The sequence below is a fragment of the Cylas formicarius genome, unplaced genomic scaffold, assembly GCF_029955315.1.
Source record: "Cylas formicarius isolate icCylForm1 unplaced genomic scaffold, icCylForm1.1 PGA_scaffold_2__14_contigs__length_35257938, whole genome shotgun sequence".
Classification (NCBI taxonomy): domain Eukaryota; kingdom Metazoa; phylum Arthropoda; class Insecta; order Coleoptera; family Brentidae; genus Cylas; species Cylas formicarius.
The window spans coordinates 31,232,419-31,251,245 of record NW_026844319.1 but is presented as its reverse complement, the minus strand read 5'-3'; the positions used below and the strand labels follow the sequence as shown (position 1 = coordinate 31,251,245).

Below are 18,827 nucleotides of genomic sequence, written 5' to 3'. Positions count from 1 at the left end.
ATCGACGGCCCGGCACCTCCCCAGAATAAATGTCATTATTGTTTGAGTGTTATAAAAGCAGTTACCGAGATCTAGGATAGATTCATTCGGGCTAGAAACATGGTTTTGTTAAGTGCTCACTTTGTTTTGTTGTCGGCTGTGGTACAAAACGTTTTCTATATACATAAACCTAAGGATGTGATTGAAGCGTTCGTTTGTTTCAAAAATCATAATAATCGGTGCATTTGGCCCGATACGTGGACGCGTATGCAACTCGCTCAGGTCAACGGAATCGACAAGCTACAAACTTTTAGCGTGACATTGTCGAATAACACTACCGCAGATAAGCCGTATTTAAATTACAAGGTACGTTTCGTTTTCGCCAACCGGAGCTACGAAGACCACGGCGAATGGCAAACGATCGCTATCAAGAATTCCAATAACACCAGCGGCGGCGTTAACGACATTTGCGGTAACGAATACAACATCTCGGCAGGTCGAAAAACTATTTTAATCCCGCTATATGTAACTACGTGCGCTTGTTTGCTTCTTTTGGCAAAATGCTTATTCAAATTGACTAAATGTAAATATCTCTCTTAATTACACCGATAGTGGGGGGTTGTTGATATATAAGTACATTTGAATTTGATACCGAAGTCAGTCTGTTTGTCACAATGTGTAACAAAGTGGTCACTATCGATGAAAACACGATTTTCGAAATAAAGAATTCAGGTGTCCGTTTCATCTTCAAGAACAAGCACATAGATTTTCAAGTCCAGGATTTTTGGGATTTTTTGTTCTTTCTGGAGGACGAGGTGGGAGAAATCATGTTCTGGAACGACATAACAGTCTACATCGGGAGCAGTATCGAGGTGACCTATTCGAACGAAGAAGAGAGCTGTGAGTTGATACTGAAACAGGATCATGGCGACGAAATTATCCTCGACCGCGATGAAGTAGAAAATCTCATGGACCAGAAACACCGCTTGTACGAAGCATTACGTTGTCTACATATGAGCTAATAAATATTTACTATTGTATCTATAGTTTTTCTTTTATTAAACCGTGATTATTGAGACACTCTGTATAAGTCACTCGACTTGTTTACCGACGACCCGATCCACCGCGTCACCGCGCCACACCGTCTCCGCGCCGCACCGTCACCGCCCTCTACCGGGGGGGCCTACGACGGTCGGAGCGCGCGACATCTAGCAGCGACGGGCGGAACCGGGGCAAAACAGGACGCTACACAAGCTGGCGACATCTAGCAGCGACGGGCGGAACCGGGGCAAAACAGGACGCTACACAAGCTGGGTGGGGGGCGGAGCGCACTCTGGTAGACAGGGGGGACACTAGGACGCCACGCGCGGGGGGCCCCCGCTGCGGGGGGGTTAGGAAATTGAGGTTATGTACGGTTTCTGTTGCTTATATCGGCACTATACATCTACTAAGGTCAAAATTTTCAATATCAGTATCATCAGCAATCTATTGAATTTTTTGGTTATTAATTTTGGATCTTCGTATTTTTTTGTTTAATCGTTATAAATTTTGCTTTGTCGGTATTTATATTGAGTTTACAATTACAAATTACAAATCCAACTTAAGTGAATTTTTTGGTTATACATTACAAATTTTGTTTTATTGATATTTATTAGGAGTTTATTATAATATAGCCAACTTAAGTAGAGCTGAAGCTCTTGAATTTTGTTGTTTTTTGTTTGTATGTTTACATTTTGGATCTGCTTACTTTTTTTTCATCCTGGTCAATCGATGTAAAACCACACATATGTTGTTAGAGTTTAATTGGCTGAGAAAAAATATTAAGGAGTGTGATAATTGAAATGTTTTTAAAAGATTAATTAAAACTTATATATTGTCTGAAATTTTATTCCGTTTTTTCTTTTATAATTGTTCTGCTGTTACATATTTTTGTTCTGTGTACCTTTGTACTTGTATACTTATTTAAATTTTGCTACTGGATCGTATATTTAAAATGCAAATACGATTGTTTTCTGTTATAGCTTTATGCTAAATAAAAGTATTTATTTATTTAAAAATCGATAGAAATCCTGGAAAAGTCAAAAATAATTTTCTTAATAGGGATTGTTTGTTATTTTGTAGGACTAGTACTTTATGTAGATAGACAGTACATAGACCAGTTCAGTGATGAAAGAAAAAAGCTATTTTAAATATAAGTCGGTATAAAGTCTCTCACTTTGTATGTTAAATAGTAAAATACAAAAAGGAAGTTATAAGTTGTCAACCTACAAATCATAACCCATAATCAGTGAAAACACGGTACGTATTTGCTTTTGCTCATTGCTCAAAAAATGTGTTTGGTATGACCCATGGCCATCTAGTGGTAAAATATAAGTTTAAACAAATAAATCTGCTTTCTCTAGAATACATACAACTAATGAACAAAATGTATACAGTGGTACTTACTAGATCTTTGATTCTTAATAAAGTATAGTTGCAGTCGTTCCTTAAATGTATTTTCATTGACGTAATATTCTACTCGGACCCTGAAACAAAACAACACGAGTTGATTTATTGCCGCTTTTTAAAAGCTCGCACTAAGTTAATTATGACACGAACATTTTCCAAGAAAGCAAACTTTTCCTTAGAAGAAAACGAGGAAAAGTTTTCCGTTTGACACTTTTCCATTTGTATCGGTCTCCAATATGGAGGGGTATGCGATAAAATAACATTTTATGGGTAAAATGACAGAAGAGGAAACAAGAAATGAGCTCACTCAAAGGTTTCCCTTATTTTGTACAGGCTGTCCCGAAATGATGATCATTTAAGGCCGTCAAAAGCAAAGGGCTAAAATTAATCAAAAACTCGAAAGCTGACCATTTAAGACGATTAAATTAATGGACATCAATTTTTGAAAATAACGAAAAACAACTTGAAACTTTTAACCGTAATTGTCCATTAACTAAAGTAAAAAATACGCTTAAATAAATTAAACGTTCGTTAAAATTGAAAAGAAATTGAAAATTGCAATTTCCTTGGAATTGGTTCACTTTATTGCAAGTTTTTGAAATTTGCAAAGTACATTTTCTTACGTTAAATAAGAAAAAGAAGAAAAAAGATCAAAATCTCCAGTATCAGACCTATAAAACCAACAACTAAATAACAGGATCGGTTTATAAACAACACAATTGTAACTAAATTGCAGTTTTTGGAGGATTTTTGGTAGATTTCAGGGTAAATCTTTATTATATTCTCTTAAAATCCCAAAGTAAATACTCTAAAGTATATTTACTGTATTATATATACAAAAATTTTAAATACAAAAGTTATGGATGAGACTAAAAGAAACAATTTAAAATAATTTCTAAATATACAGGGAGATTCTTAAACATGAGGGAAATATATTTTTCAACTAAACTCCTTATACATTATGACAAAACGAAAAATATTAATTTTGGTTCAAAAATTAAATAAAACAGCTTGTGTATTACATTCTCATTAATTACTCCTAATAATACTCTTTCAATTTTACTCAGCATTCCATATATCTAAATTTAGTATTTTTTGAGCTATACACATTTTTACGTACAAAACTTTTCGAAAATTTTGAAAATTTGTCAAAAAAAAAATTTGACACACCTTAATTTCGTCATTTTTCATAAAAAAAAAACTATATGAACTTAAATGTTATTTACGCTAGCAAAATCATTGTTTGGATTTTTTGCTCATCATTTGCTGATAACCTTGATATGAAATTTCGTTAACAAGCGAAAGAAATGTTTATTTTCCCAAATATTCTATTCCTATTAAAAATAAAATTTTCAGGCTGTCCTAGTACACATAAAAATCGTCCAACGGATATTTTCGCGCGAATTTCCCGTGGAAAAAAATATCCCGAACATTCCCGGGAATATTACTAAAATTCTGTTTGGATTAACTCTAAAAGCTTTTATTAGGCTCGCAAATTGTTCGCGAAAGTTTTCATCCGAGTTTCGGCGGGCATTTTTGACGTATAAAAAAAATATACGTATCAGCATCGTGGAAATGAAAATGGCAGTTGAGATTTGAAATTTGGATTCTTTCTTCTCAATTTTTTCTTTTATAAAAATGATACAATTTGATCAATTTAAGCAACAATAAAAAAATATTGTTAACTACATATAACATGATATTTTCTTAATAATCAATAAAATATATTTTATCTGTGATTTTTTATGTTTTGTATTGTTTGTTCTTACTGGTGATTATAATGAAATTTTTGTATTAATTAGTTGATTATGAAGATATTTCATCACATTTTTTATATTGTGTAATTTGTCATTCAGAAAGAACCTACAATATATCAGTCAAATTACATTTCCATTTCTAAAATTCATCTATAAATTTTTAATTTTTTTTGTCGCAATAAGCGATACAATCTAATTACGTCATATATTCTTATTTCTATAATCAAACTAAAAACAAATTGACACTTGCATTTCAATTTTAACGAATTTTTTGAATTTGGATTTATATGACTCGCGCGCCATCTACCTTGAGATTTATGAAACGTCTAGTGAATTGTTTTGAAAGGACGTCATCTGAGTACTGCTTAACATGGAGTTTATGATATAGTGCAAAATTCTTTATAAAAACTAAACAAACGACTTGACAATATGAACAGACACAAAATTAAATATCTCTATAAAGTGATATACAAAGTGCCTCAAAAGTGCCGTAAAAGGCAAAGCGCGTTTTTCTCCAATCTCAAACCATTTCGGGAGATTCAAACGAATTGCTTAACTATCAATTAGATTTAAATACCTCCCCTTTACTGAACTTAAATTCTCACAACAACATTAATTAAGGTTGTATTGTCATTTCTCGGTATATATAGTAGCAGGTAGTTTGTAAATATTACATTTGATAAAGACACGGTGTTGTCGAACAAATTGTCATGTAAAAATATATAATTTCGTGAAAATCTGAATTTTTAGTTCTTATTTATTGTGTTAAATGGATTTTCATCAAGAAAAAGCCAACTCAGTTCAATCGTCTTCAGCAACTGCTGATGAGATTATTTGTCTTAAGGCTCTTTCGTGTTCTTTGAGCGTAGTTGATATTTTTCTTCCGGTCTCTCCAATGTATTCTTTGCCGCATATGCATGGAACGCTGTAAACTCCTGGCATCTCAAACGGAATTTTGTCTTTGATGGATCGAAGATGTTGAGAGATTTTTGGACAAGTGGTAAATCTGGTTATATACGTTATATTTCTTTATATTTATTAGAACTTTTGATATGTGGCCAGAGATGTTTTGAATATAAGGAAGGACAACAGTGGCAAGTGTGGGATTGCTTTCTATTTCGTTGCTATTGGAAGGTTTAATATTTTTAATGTGGAAATTATGAGAGAGATGAGCAGAGGTAAGGTGTTTTATTTCTGGGTTCAGTGACTCGGTATCGGTCTGTGTGCGTAGGTTTTCTTTAAACACAACGACCCAATGTTAGGTCTGGTTTTCTATTGATAAAAAAGATTGTTTTTCCATTTGTTTAGTAACAATAATTCAAAAAATATGAAAAATACCATACTAGAAAATCTTTGGTGGCCTGTATTACTATTATTATTACTACAGAAACGTTGGCGTAGGAAGACCGGGAAAGGCTTGCTATTCTCATAGTAGTTAATATTCGGCGATGAAAAATGGCGGGATGCAACATTTTTATAGAGACTCGACTGATTTCAAAGTTGATTTTTGTTAAAGTGTCGCTTGCATTCAATCAATCAGATCCGATCCGCAAAGTAAATACTTTCTTAATTACGATAAAAGACTTAGTGCGCCATAAAACCGATAGGAAATTTACCGGCAAAAAGAGAATTAAATTTCCCTTTGAAAAGGTAAAAGAATTTCCATTTTTCCTGAGAGTTAATAACAGTACGTCAAGTCGGTTTTTCCTCCAGACTTTTCTTTATAACACACTTCCGATAAACTTCCGAATCAATCGCGACTGGAAAGTTTCAGTTAATTTCCGAGTTTCTCGTTAAGCCCGTAGAATACCTGCGAGATATTTAACTCGACGTGTCAAATGCAGTTGCAAATTTCCATAATGTTCAACATAAGCGAAATAACGAATTTGCGCGGGTCGAATTTCTTAATTAAACCGTTTGAAGTCCGCTATAACCCGTGTTCATTGGTTGCTATAACAATAACGAAACAACAACAAAAAAAAACAACAACAAACACGATAAAACCGGATCAATTTCTCAAAAAAAAAAACACTAAATGGAATTCTGTTTTGCTTTTACTTGACGAAAATGCATTTAACAAAATAAATAAGAACTAAAAATTCAGATTTTCACGAAATTATATATTATGACATCACAATTGTTTCGACAACACCGTGTCTTTATCAAATGTAATGATTACAAACTACCCTCTACTATACATAAAGAAAAATGACAATAAAACCTTAATTAATGTTGTTACGAAAATTTAAGTTTAATAATGCAGAGTTATCTGAATCTAATTGATAGTTAATCAATACATTTGAACGTCTTATTTTGTTAATCTCCATAGCTTCCAATAAATTTAATTTTTTACTTTTCGTAGCTGTATGTAAAATATCAAAATTGTCGTCAAAAATTTGTTTAAGTGTGTAGCATAATTAGAATCTAGACTATTGTTTTTAAACGCTCTTTTATGTTCGTTAATGCATTTCTTGAAGGATCTATCTGTTTGTCCAATATAAATTTTAGGAGAAGATCCACATTTCAACCGGTAGGCACCTGATTTTTGGGATTTTGGACATTTCGTTTTGTTTTTTAAATATTTTCCTATTGTGTTGTTAATTCTGCAAACTATTTTTAAACCACACTTTGACAAATATTTTGAAACTTTTCCACTGGATTATCCTATATAGCAATTGTTTTAAATTTCCCGCGTTCTTTATGTTATGTTATGGGTTAATACTCTTGTCTGGATTCTTTTAATTTATAATTCTATTGATAATGGACGGATTGTAGCCGTTGTTCAGTGCAATTTCTTTAATGACATTCAGTTCTTTGTGGCGTATTAAGAAGACAGTGTATAAAAGAGTGAAATTCAGCCATTTTGTGTGTATAAGGGTGATTTGAGCTGTTATGTATGACTGAGTCCGTGTGTGAATGTTTATGGTAAATGGAAAAAAATAATTTCGTTTTCGTAATAGTTAAGTCTAAAAAATTAATAGTTATCCTGATTCTCGACACACTTCGTGGTCGAGGTATTTTCGGAGTGCGAACATTGAAGATGCCAAGTGAGATCTTGGCGAAACGTTTGCAGGATTCCAGTCGGAGTTCAACAAACGAACGGATGATATCCCGGAATATAATAGAATAGAAGAATCACATTAATTGTTTTCGAGACAAAGAATATGCATATATTTGTGATAGTAACACTTTACTGCTGAGTGAACAATAAATTCTCACTTTGATTAATTACAATTTACGATGCCGAGGAAAAGATGACCTGACTTCGGAAATAATTATAAATAGCCCGTATTTCAGAAAACTCTGTTTTGTAAGTGAGCAAGATGATGGGTCGAAAATAATAATAAAAATTATATACTATTTAAAATTAAAATTTTATGCGATATTTTCAACAAAATTGCTAAAAACTCGCCTTGAAACAAGAGGTACAGGGTCCTTCAAGGGGATGAAGCGACGTCATGTGAGCAGCTCTGTCAACACCCGGAACAGTCAGAAATGAATGAATAAGTAAAAGAAAAAAAATCTCGAAAGGTTATTGTATGCAATCTTTAGAAAATCGTAGAATAAATTTTGATTTATTATTTCTTTATAAAATTGGAAACAATTTCATTGAATCTCCTTTCGTTTTGGACAAAATATACTTTCATCATACTCTCTACATTCTCCGAAACGGGCAAACGCTCGCTACATCTAGATATCATTCGGAAAACGCGTTTCCGGACCTTGATCTATTTGCTCTGAGCTTTGAAGGCTTAAGGCTGTATACCAATTAACATACTGCAATAAAACGCTGTAATTAGTTCTTAATTAGACTTAGCTGGTAAAAAATAATTTGAACTAGTCCACTTACAAAAGTATCATGACATTTTAATATAGTTTTAATATATCACCCGATTCAATTAACGACGTAAAAGGGCCCTTTCTAGCGTCAACGCGAGACGTCGAATCGGTGCGGACGTTATTATTCAGAGATTTACAAGGCGACAATAAAATTCTCAACGTCGATAAAGTTCCCGGGCCATTTTCGTCGTCTTCGATAGTAAATCTTGCGAGGAAACGTTACAATTCTCACTGCCTCAAAAGGGGGTGTAATTTATCGCGCGAGTGTCACCTTCGATTTGTATCGGTGTAAATCTTTCAGTAGGATTCCGGGGTAAAGATGTTGCGGGTTAGCCGTTTCCCGATATGTCGCATCAACAAGAAAAGGAAATTTTGGGATATTTATAAACAATTACGTTATAAATATTTTGGTTAGTAGGTTACAAAAAGCACGTAAAAATAAGACCTTTTTGGAAATAAACATGGGTCCGATCCTGCTTCGTTTCGTAGCTACAGGGGGTTTTTTTTGTTTTCCATTTATTAAAAATTTATGCAAAACGACTGTGGCAAATCCACTAAAAACGTTGGAACAATTTGACCATTGCAGTACGTATGCCGTCATATCGATCTTTAATGAAATCTTTAATGAGATAAATGCAATGTTATTTGTCTCTATTAATTCAAACCTAATCCGCAAAAAATCTACAATGTCATATTCTGGTCCCAAACCTTTCAATATCATTGACTTATCTGAGTATTAGAAAATAATTGCATCTTTAATAAGCTTATTTAACAATCATAGAAACATAAATCTGTTGCACCCTCAAAATTTTACTGGATTTGCTACAGTCGTCATGAATATATATTTCAATGTTTTAGTGATTCCTGGGTTGAGGTTGTTCAATAAGAGCAAAATTTAAATCATTAATTGTTCCCTGTTGTATTCGTCTGCTAAAGTCGTTAATTTTTTTGTATCATACTTTTGTTGTAAGTTTCAATGTGGTGCTTAAGGGATTTACACCTCCGCAGTTTGAAGGCAGTTTTTTATCTCCTCTTTTAAACATCAGTATAGTGGTGCTAGTTCGCCATTCATAGGATATCTTGTATTTTATGCTATCTTGCGCTTTTATTGGGTTTACTTGATTTTTTTTTCTATTTCTTAAGATACTTGTTATATTTTCTTTTGAGCTTTGAATTCCTACATTGGCTGAGTTAATGGTTCTGACATCCAATATCTGGAGTAGGTGGATATATCTGTTTGTGATAATATAGTTGATTGTAGATCTCTGACCTCTAATGTTACCGAATGTGAATTTATGTTACTCTTTATGGTCTGAATGCGCATAAGTCGATCCATCCATCCATTGTCGTTCAGTACGTTTTCATTGAACCTTTGCTCTTGTAGTTGCTTAATGTTGCGGTTGCAGACGCCACAGCTAGTAACATCAATTAAGGATTGAGCGTTTATGTTTAAAAAAAAAAAAAAAAGATGTTCCAAAGCCACCAGAATCCACAATTTAGGATCCCATTCTTGGAATCATACAAAGCAGCTCTCTATCCCCATCGGTCAATTATAATACGGCATGACTCCAACTCATAAGCTGTTATTCCTATCGTCCCTTTCAAATGGTCCCTAAGGGCCACTTAGGAGCCGGTCTTTGAAATTTTTAGTGCCCTTGCGGCGTGTATGGCGAGAATGTTAGATCACTCATTCCGTCAAGGAATTAATAAAACTTATAATACTTACATATACATTAAATATTATTTAGGTAATTTTGATTACATTTTGACTAATCACCATACGTAATGTACGACCTTTGTTCTTCAGTCTTTGCTATGTACGTTAGGATAAACCAAAGTTAATTTCAATTAACTCTATATTTCGGAAAAGGTCAATGCGAGGCTGGCGTTCATCAGACATGCAAGCCCGGACGATGCAGTTTTATAAATAGAACTTTCAAAGTGGTTTTGCTGCTTTGTTTTGGTTTAGCACTCTTAATACTGCACCATGTGCTGTTGGTCACAGTTCGCCACAGGTTAGGATTAGTTAAATTTGCCTACTTCTTTCTAAGCACTAATAACATGACGATGTTATATTCTGTTTTTTCTTCGTGAAAACTTGGTAAACACTTAGAAACACTGCTGATTTCAAGATAAGAAAAATGTCTGAGGGACACTTCATAGAAGTGATTCAGTTTGAAATGAATAAATTGATCTGCTAGTACTGGGAAGCATAGTTAGATGGAAGAACGTAATTAGACAGCAGAAAACTTGAACTACATTTTTTACCTTTTTACGCTAAGGAATTTTTTTTCTGCAGTATTCATCTGGTGACAATTTTAGCACACTAGTATTGATCATGTGCGCCTCTAAGAAGTGCAAAAGCATTGAGATGTGTCCAGTGTAGAATTTCTAAAAATTCTGTATGTTTGATTAATGACATTCTTCTTTTTACTATTCGGAGCAATCGTAAGCAATCAGGCCATACAAAGCATTAAAAACACAACAATTTTACGTACATACACTGCGGCGTAGAAACCGAAAAGTTATAGCAACGTGAAATGCTAGTGAAACGTTGGCAACACTGTACGACTGGTGACCATTGTTTCGTGTTTCATTTCGCGTGATAATTTCTGTCCGGTGTGATAATACCGGCTTTGGAGGTTTAACACACCAAGCGGGGTATAAATAATTACTGCCGCCCCCGTGACATTTTGAAATTATATTGTTTCCAATGACAATTACGTGACGTATTGAATTTGAAATGGACGGCAGAAATAATGACGTTTAACATGGTGCATACCTTATAAAAAAATTAAATTCTCAAAGTCGCCCAAGATTCACAAACTAAAAAAATTAATTAAACATTTATAGCCGCATTTTCATACTTTGCAAAGTTTCAGAGTTTCAAATTGTGACACATGAAGAGTGAAGTCGCTTGTATAAAAGTAGTACAGCTATCGAGGTTCTTTAAAAGTCGACGTTTAAGATTGACGTCATCTGTCATCGCCTGATTTAACAACTTAACATTGCAACAAAAAGTAACTTAACTTCTTTCATCAAAAAATATAACAAATAATTTAATAATAACTGAAAATATTAATAAATTATCAATTAAAACATCAAATTTTCGATTATTGGTTGATCGAATACCAAACACGGAATATCGCGTGACAGAAAAACAGCACAAACGGCGTTCCAAGTTTTTCACGAAATAATAAAGAACTTCAATGCTTTATAAAATCAAAAAATGTAAAATGTCTTATTATTAGTTAAGATAAAAAGGCCCCAGTCGAAAAACTCAGTCAATATTGTACAATAAGTAATAATAATAATAATAATAATAATAATAATAATAATAATAATAATAATAATAATAATAAGTCTAATGGATAAAATAGACAAATAAAAAAAAACTGTATTTTAATCGCATAACATAATATGATAAAATTCATATCGATACGCATTGTTGTGTAAATACAATTTGAACATTTAAAGAATTTCAAAAAATATTACCGCCATAGCAAAATGAAAAGAAACTAATAGCCTAACCAATTATCTGATAACATCGAAGAGATAAACTATTTAGAACCATACAACATATTAGTATTATTCAATTTGCATTAAAAAAGTGCTGGTAAGCTGAAAAATATAATAATAATAATAATAATAATAATAATAAATTGAAATACATTAATAATAAAAAAATGCCATAAATTCTAAACTTTTATACAATTAGTTCTTATACGACCCGTACGATCTGAAAGTAAATCCCTGGGAAGCAACACTGTTTAAAAACCTTATCCTTTTGTCAAAACATTACGAGCGCTAAGAAAGAAAAAATTACTAGTCCTACGTAAATACCCAGTAAATACGAATTTAACCTAAACAACAACGAAACAATGGCGAAAAACTAGGGGAGTTTTTCTTCATTTTATATTATTTATACTTCACAAAGTTCGTTACACGGTAATTGCGTGTAAATTTGTAGAAACCTATAATAATCTTAGCTAATCTTACACCATACATTTTATAGTATATTCCTCAGTTATTGCTATTTGGACCTCGCTAAGAATTTCGTTTGTCACATTACTCATACACATAATTACAAAACCTACTTGGTCCATTCTTTTTTGCAAAAAAAAGAGATTTCAATTTAAAGCTATCAATCATAGATATGTATGAAATCTTACAGGGGAATGTATTTTTAATTATGAATTTTTAAACTTGTTAGTTTCGAAAATCGATGAAATCGAGTTTTTCGAATGTGTCTACGCTCGTATATATCTCGGCGACGGTGGGTCCTAGGGGACCGTCGTTGGTACAGAAATGACCAGCGTCAAAAAAAAAATTTTTGTCTGTCCGTTCTCCGTTCTCCGTTCTCGTCTTTTTGTTTTTCCGGAATAACTTTGTAACCGCTTGGGCTACGAAATTGAAATTCACCTCCTTTTTAACCTTGCACGAGATACATCAGCCTTTAAAGATCCATAACAAAGATGAGTTTTCAAAAACCGTTTAAGAAACCAAAAAAATTCTTGAACCAGAATACAATTTTCCAAAAATATACACCGTGCGCAGAAAAATTCACAAAAAATGAAAAATCGGTCCCCCTATTATTGACAATTGGTTATAACTGAAAGACTATGATTTAGAGGTCACTTTCTTTTACATTACGATATAGCCCGCATAGAAACCTAAAAGTTTTGTATTTAAGGTTTTCAGCTATTGCACAGGGTGTTCCCGATATTCCGTGCTAAATAAGAAATGTGTTAAGTGTCCTAAATTTGTAGATATCAACTTCAAATTTAGCAGAAAAGTAGAGGTCCAAGTATTTTTTTTTAAATTGAATTTTTTTTTGTTAATTTTGGATTCCAGAAAAATATGTTTTCCTCCATAACCGATCACCCGATCGACAAAATTCTTTAACCAGCAGATGCGGAAGATCCAGACATATAACATTTATTTTAGGCATTTTTTCCATTATATACAGGGTTTTCAAATTGTAGGTAAAAATCTAAAAGAATTAGAAATTTGTTTTTTTCACAGAGAAGATTATAAACCGCAAATCATAAATCGTGAAAAAAATGGCTAGTCGGTTCGAACAGTGTCATAGACCGTATCAAGAGCTATAAATTTTGTATTTGCCATATAAAAATCGCCATTTCGTGGGCTCAGTCAAGACGCGATGACGTCATTGATTATTACGGCGCACTGCATGGTTTCGGAAAAAACTTATTTTCTCGAAAACCATTTACTATTTTTAAAACATTCTTGAACCAGGAAATGTGGAAGATCCAGGGCTATAATCCCCATTTGCGGATTTTTTCCAATTATGTACAGTGTGTGTCAATTATGGGTAAAAATGTTTAAAAATGCCGTTTTCGTGCATAGTCGCAAATGGAAAAATATAAAACATGGAATAATTTGGTTTAAACAATGTTGTAAACTGTATCGGGAGAATTTCAGGTTTCGTCTATCGTATAGGGTGTGAGGGAGGTTATTACGTGTGAAATTTTTTATATTTATCAGTTTGTAGTGACTTTGAAATTCGGCGATACGTGAAAGACATTTTATACAGGGCGCATGCACAATAAAACCACGTCACATATGATTCACTGGCCCATATTTGCACGATTTATAGCCAGCGTAACCAACGCACCAAATCATCAATATTATAAATTCATTACCGAATCCAAACGAAGCCTTGTTGCTTTCGTGTTACGTTGCCTTGCCTATAAGTTACTCCAAACGAAATTGATGAAGTATAATTCAACATAAATAAATAAAGGCTTTGGACGGTTAGTTTTACTACGCTTACGATATCATGTATATTTGATCGCCAAAGCACTGGCCTAATGATAGCTAACCGTTGAATATAAATAATAAATTGTAAAAAAAATGTAGGACGAATGTCCAGTCGCACGGTACTTAGCAGAGGTTTTTTACATTGTCGTGAATACTGATGGCCCCCCGTTAATTCCGGTCATCGTGTCTTCGACCCTTAGCGCTACGGACAGTGTTGACGTTATGACTAGCGATCAATTTTTCTAACGAGCGATAGTACACAGTTCTATATATAGACTAGGAATACCGTTCACGTGGGTCGAATAACGTTCTAAAAATATCCTATACCGCTATACATTAACATACGTAATTAAGATGTCCGCAATCCGATATACGATTATTAACGTTTCTCATACATTTAATTTACCAAGCAAATAAATCCTTTCAAAACTTCGATGATTATGACGAGACAAGTTAAAATTAAAATAATTAAAGCTGGAGACATTAACTGAGTATATTATGAAAGAAGGGCGTTTTTTAAACCCGGAACTCCTTCGAAAGAATAAAAATTAACACTATAATTTCGTCATTGTTAAGACCGAAAGATAACGAAAAGCTTAGCTTTAATGAAAATCCCTTCTTTCTTATGCTAATAAATCCGAGGAAAGTGATTTGCCTCATAAATAAGGATGGTTTACGTTGAGGAAGATTTAAAAAAGGCCGAATCCGTTTTCCATTTTAATTTCCTTTTAAGTTAATACAATCGCAGAATGATTCGGATTTTAACGAACGCACAAAAATACCCCCAAGCCTCTCCCTGTGTATCGATTATTAAATCGATACACCTGCATAGAAACCCACTCTCGACTGATTAACATTTCAGCGAGATCTTATATTTTCGTCTCGGAAATAATAAATAAATGAGAAATTCGTTTATAGGGAATTTTTAATTTTTAATCACCATTTTACCGTGTTGAGACTACCAAGGAAAGACAATTTCTAAAGAACGCAGTCGCTTATGTAAAAAAATCATATAACCAATGATGTAAGTAGTATAGCTATCGAGGTTCTGAAACAATTGGCGTTTCCTATTGACATACGTCATCGGGTCTGGGTTTATCCGAAGAAGTGAAATGCAGTAAAGATCAGACTATATACTACATGTAAAAGAACGAATAATAAATTCTATAGAAAAATATAAATGATAATAAGACAGCCTGTTAATTTTTCAAAGAAACTTACACAGCAACTATAATACTATTTACAAAACTCATGAAACTGTTTCAGTCAAGCTCTGAAGAAGCCAACAGGATGATTAGCGAAGCGTTAGCAAGTTCGACTGATTAACATTTCAGCGAGATCTTATATTTTCGTCTCGGAATTAATAAATAAATGACGAATTCGTTTATAGGGAATTTTTAATTTTTAATCACCATTTTACCATGTTGAGACTACCAAAGAAAGACAATTTCTAAAGAACGCAGTCGCTTATGTAAAAAAATCATATAACCAATGATGTAAGTAGTATAGCCATCGAGGTTCTGAAACAATTGGCGTTTCCCATTGACATACGTCATCGGGTCTGGGTTTATCCGAAGAAGTGAAATGCAGTAAAGATCAGACTATATACTACATGTAAAAGAACGAATAATAAATTCTATAGAAAAATATAAATGATAATAAGACAGCCTGTTAATTTTTCAAAGAAACTTACACAGCAACTATAATACTATTTACAAAACTCATGAAACTGTTTCAGTCAAGCTCTGAAGAAGCCAACAGGATGATTAGCGAAGCGTTAGCAAGTTCGACTGATTAACATTTCAGCGAGATCTTATATTTTCGTCTCGGAATTAATAAATAAATGACGAATTCGTTTATAGGGAATTTTTAATTTTTAATCACCATTTTACCATGTTGAGACTACCAAAGAAAGACAATTTCTAAAGAACGCAGTCGCTTATGTAAAAAAATCATATAACCAATGATGTAAGTAGTATAGCCATCGAGGTTCTGAAACAATTGGCGTTTCCCATTGACATACGTCATCGGGTCTGGGTTTATCCGAAGAAGTGAAATGCAGTAAAGATCAGACTATATACTACATGTAAAAGAACGAATAATAAATTCTATAGAAAAATATAAATGATAATAAGACAGCCTGTTAATTTTTCAAAGAAACTTACACAGCAACTATAATACTATTTACAAAACTCATGAAACTGTTTCAGTCAAGCTCTGAAGAAGCCAACAGGATGATTAGCGAAGCGTTAGCAAGTTCGACTGATTAACATTTCAGCGAGATCTTATATTTTCGTCTCGGAATTAATAAATAAATGACGAATTCGTTTATAGGGAATTTTTAATTTTTAATCACCATTTTACCATGTTGAGACTACCAAGGAAAGACAATTTCTAAAGAACGCAGTCGCTTATGTAAAAAAATCATATAACCAATGATGTAAGTAGTATAGCTATCGAGGTTCTGAAACAATTGGCGTTTCCCATTGACATACGTCATCGGGTCTGGGTTTATCCGAAGAAGTGAAATGCAGTAAAGATCAGACTATATAGTAAATGTAAAAGAATGCCTAATAAATTATATAGAAAAATTTTCGACTCAACAAAACCGGCACAGGAGAAATGCAGAAGATTTGCAAATAGTATGATAAAGAGACAATTTACTAATGATTTCCACGGAGTTTAAAACTTAATATTGCAAAAGTAACTTCCATCATCCGAAAACATAACAAAAGATATAATATTGAGTGAAAATTTTAATAAAATACTAATTAAGACTTCAAACTTTCGAGTAATGGTTTTCCCAATCGCAAACACGGAATATCGCGTGATGGAAAATAAGCACAAACAGCGTCACAAATTTTTCATAGTGTCAAACTTGAATGGTTTGGTGGTATTTTATAAAATTTTTGTCGGAAAATTGAAAACTTCTCATTTTACGAAAATTTCAATCAACCCAAAAAGGTTTTTTTTACGACTACTCATAATATTTTTTGCGTAAGAAAAGCACTGTATAAGGGAGTCTGCGAAAATTTCGATATTCGAAAAAGCTAACCTCGGTATCCTATCGTAACTATCCCAACTCGTTAAACAGTTATAAGACGAGTATCTACTGGAAGAGCCCATAACTAGGACCTGGTGCACTACGTTGATGGCGACGGCGACGACGGCCACGATGTACGGAACAGCGCGCACGCGACCGTGCGCCTCATATCCATAGCACTGGGCGCCACACGCCACTGAACTAGCGTCGCGGCGCCCCGAACCTCCTCGTTGTGTTTGCCCCTCCCAGCACGCACGCATGGTAAATTAATAAAACAATATTATTTGTATTTTGTATCGCGGGTCACGTGACAACGCGCGCGGTATTCGATTTGCTCTGTCGGCACCGCCTACCGTTATGTTCTGAAAACCGTGATATTTTACTACGATTCTAGGTATTCTCCTTTATGTTCTCTAATCATAAATCCGGATTTTTGACATTTCGAGACAGCATTACAACGCTTATTGTAAAATTCTAACCACAATTTAGTAAAGAACATTCTACAACTGCAAGCAACCGAGGACTCACATTCGGAAATACATATTTACGTTAGCGGCCGATTTCTATATGTTTGATGCATGATTTTTATAATTATCCATGTTGACTAATTGTCTGCAACCAGTCGTTGAATGAGATGTCTAAAACGCAGGTCTTCGATATAAAAAGAGGCTTAGAACCGTGCTAGAGCATTGTGTTTTAGAAATAAAAATGACACAAACAAACATCCAAGTTAGTTTTGGATTGGCATAAGGCAGACAAAGGCTCGTCAATGCGCATGATAGAACCAGAACACCGTTTTGTGTGGTTGCAAAACCAGCTATTAAATAATGAAGGGAAAGAGAATTATTGCAGATTATGAGTCGAAAAAAAGGAAACGAGTGACATACATTCTGCGTTAATATGAACAGCTATCGAGGGTGGGTTTTCAATTGCTGGAGCTGGAGAAGAGACGAAGCTATATGAAGCTCTTTAGCTATGAAGACAGATCTTTTTGTGGTGCAGTGACTGCCAGGCCAATTGCTGATTTTCCCAAACTTGAATCTCGAAGCTTTCCGACTACCACTCATTGCGGAGGGAATAAAAGTGATGTGGCTGTTTCACAAACCAAACAATTTGTCGCGTAATATACTATTACTGCGTTAAAAACCCAACTATAACTTTCATTTCTGCTTCTTTTTATTGGATAACGCCTGATAACGCCAGATTTGTTTTTAACGTATTCTCTATAGGAGACTATAGAGCCCAGTAGAAAACGACTTTATCAAAATTAACGAGACGGTTTCTTTAACCGTTTCGTAAAGAAAAACGCCATAAATTATAATAAAATCACTTATAAATTCTTTTCGCAAAACGCTTTACGCAGAAATGTATAACGATTAAGTAAAATCGCTTTTTAAAAATGGTATTTTAAACAAAGGCAAAACGAAATGTCCGCGGGTCGGAGTTTAAGGACAGATCAAAGAACCTTTGAGCGAAAGATGGAATTTTTCGTGCTTTCAGCTAATAAAATTAAAAATCTTATATTTTGCCGTATTCCGCTGGATACTGCCTTTTTTACACACACGCGAATTTCTCGGTCGGTGGGTACTTCACCTTTATGTTTGGACAAACGATTTTGGAGCCGTAGGAAGCAAAAAAATGCATATTTTAATTTTGGAAAAAGATGACAGGAATAACTAAGATCCACAAAAATGTTGCTAGGATAATAATTATCCTTCTGCAATGTTAAGCTATACAAAATCTATCTAAGAAGGGCTCATTATTAATTAGGAATGTTTCAAGTATCATTGGTTGCATTCAGCGGGCGTACCAAAGCGTTCCTTTCATTTTAATTCACAACGAAATGACGGAGAATAATATAAATATAAATGCATTTGGAATTAGTAGAACCAATTCGAATATTTGAGGATAATGAAGGTTGTTGTAGATGTACAATACCGATAAATCAGAAGTATTACGGAAATACTATAAGAAGG

The 18,827-nt window shown here is 33.7% G+C and overlaps 1 protein-coding gene across 13 annotated transcripts in view; it reads right to left on the bottom strand.

Moving 5' to 3' along the window:
* Positions 1–18,827, bottom strand: part of LOC132698552 (potassium channel subfamily T member 2) — a 346,214-nt gene that overhangs the window by 124,685 nt on the left and 202,702 nt on the right. For 12 of the 13 annotated variants that reach the window (XM_060664706.1, XM_060664702.1, XM_060664703.1 and 9 more), the window contains one exon: positions 2,425–2,504. In XM_060664706.1, the coding sequence (XP_060520689.1) occupies positions 2,425–2,504 (80 nt within the window). Of the gene's footprint in view, positions 1–2,424; positions 2,505–16,863; positions 17,034–18,827 lie in introns of those variants that run through there. The other variant, XM_060664708.1, reaches the window with a different exon arrangement.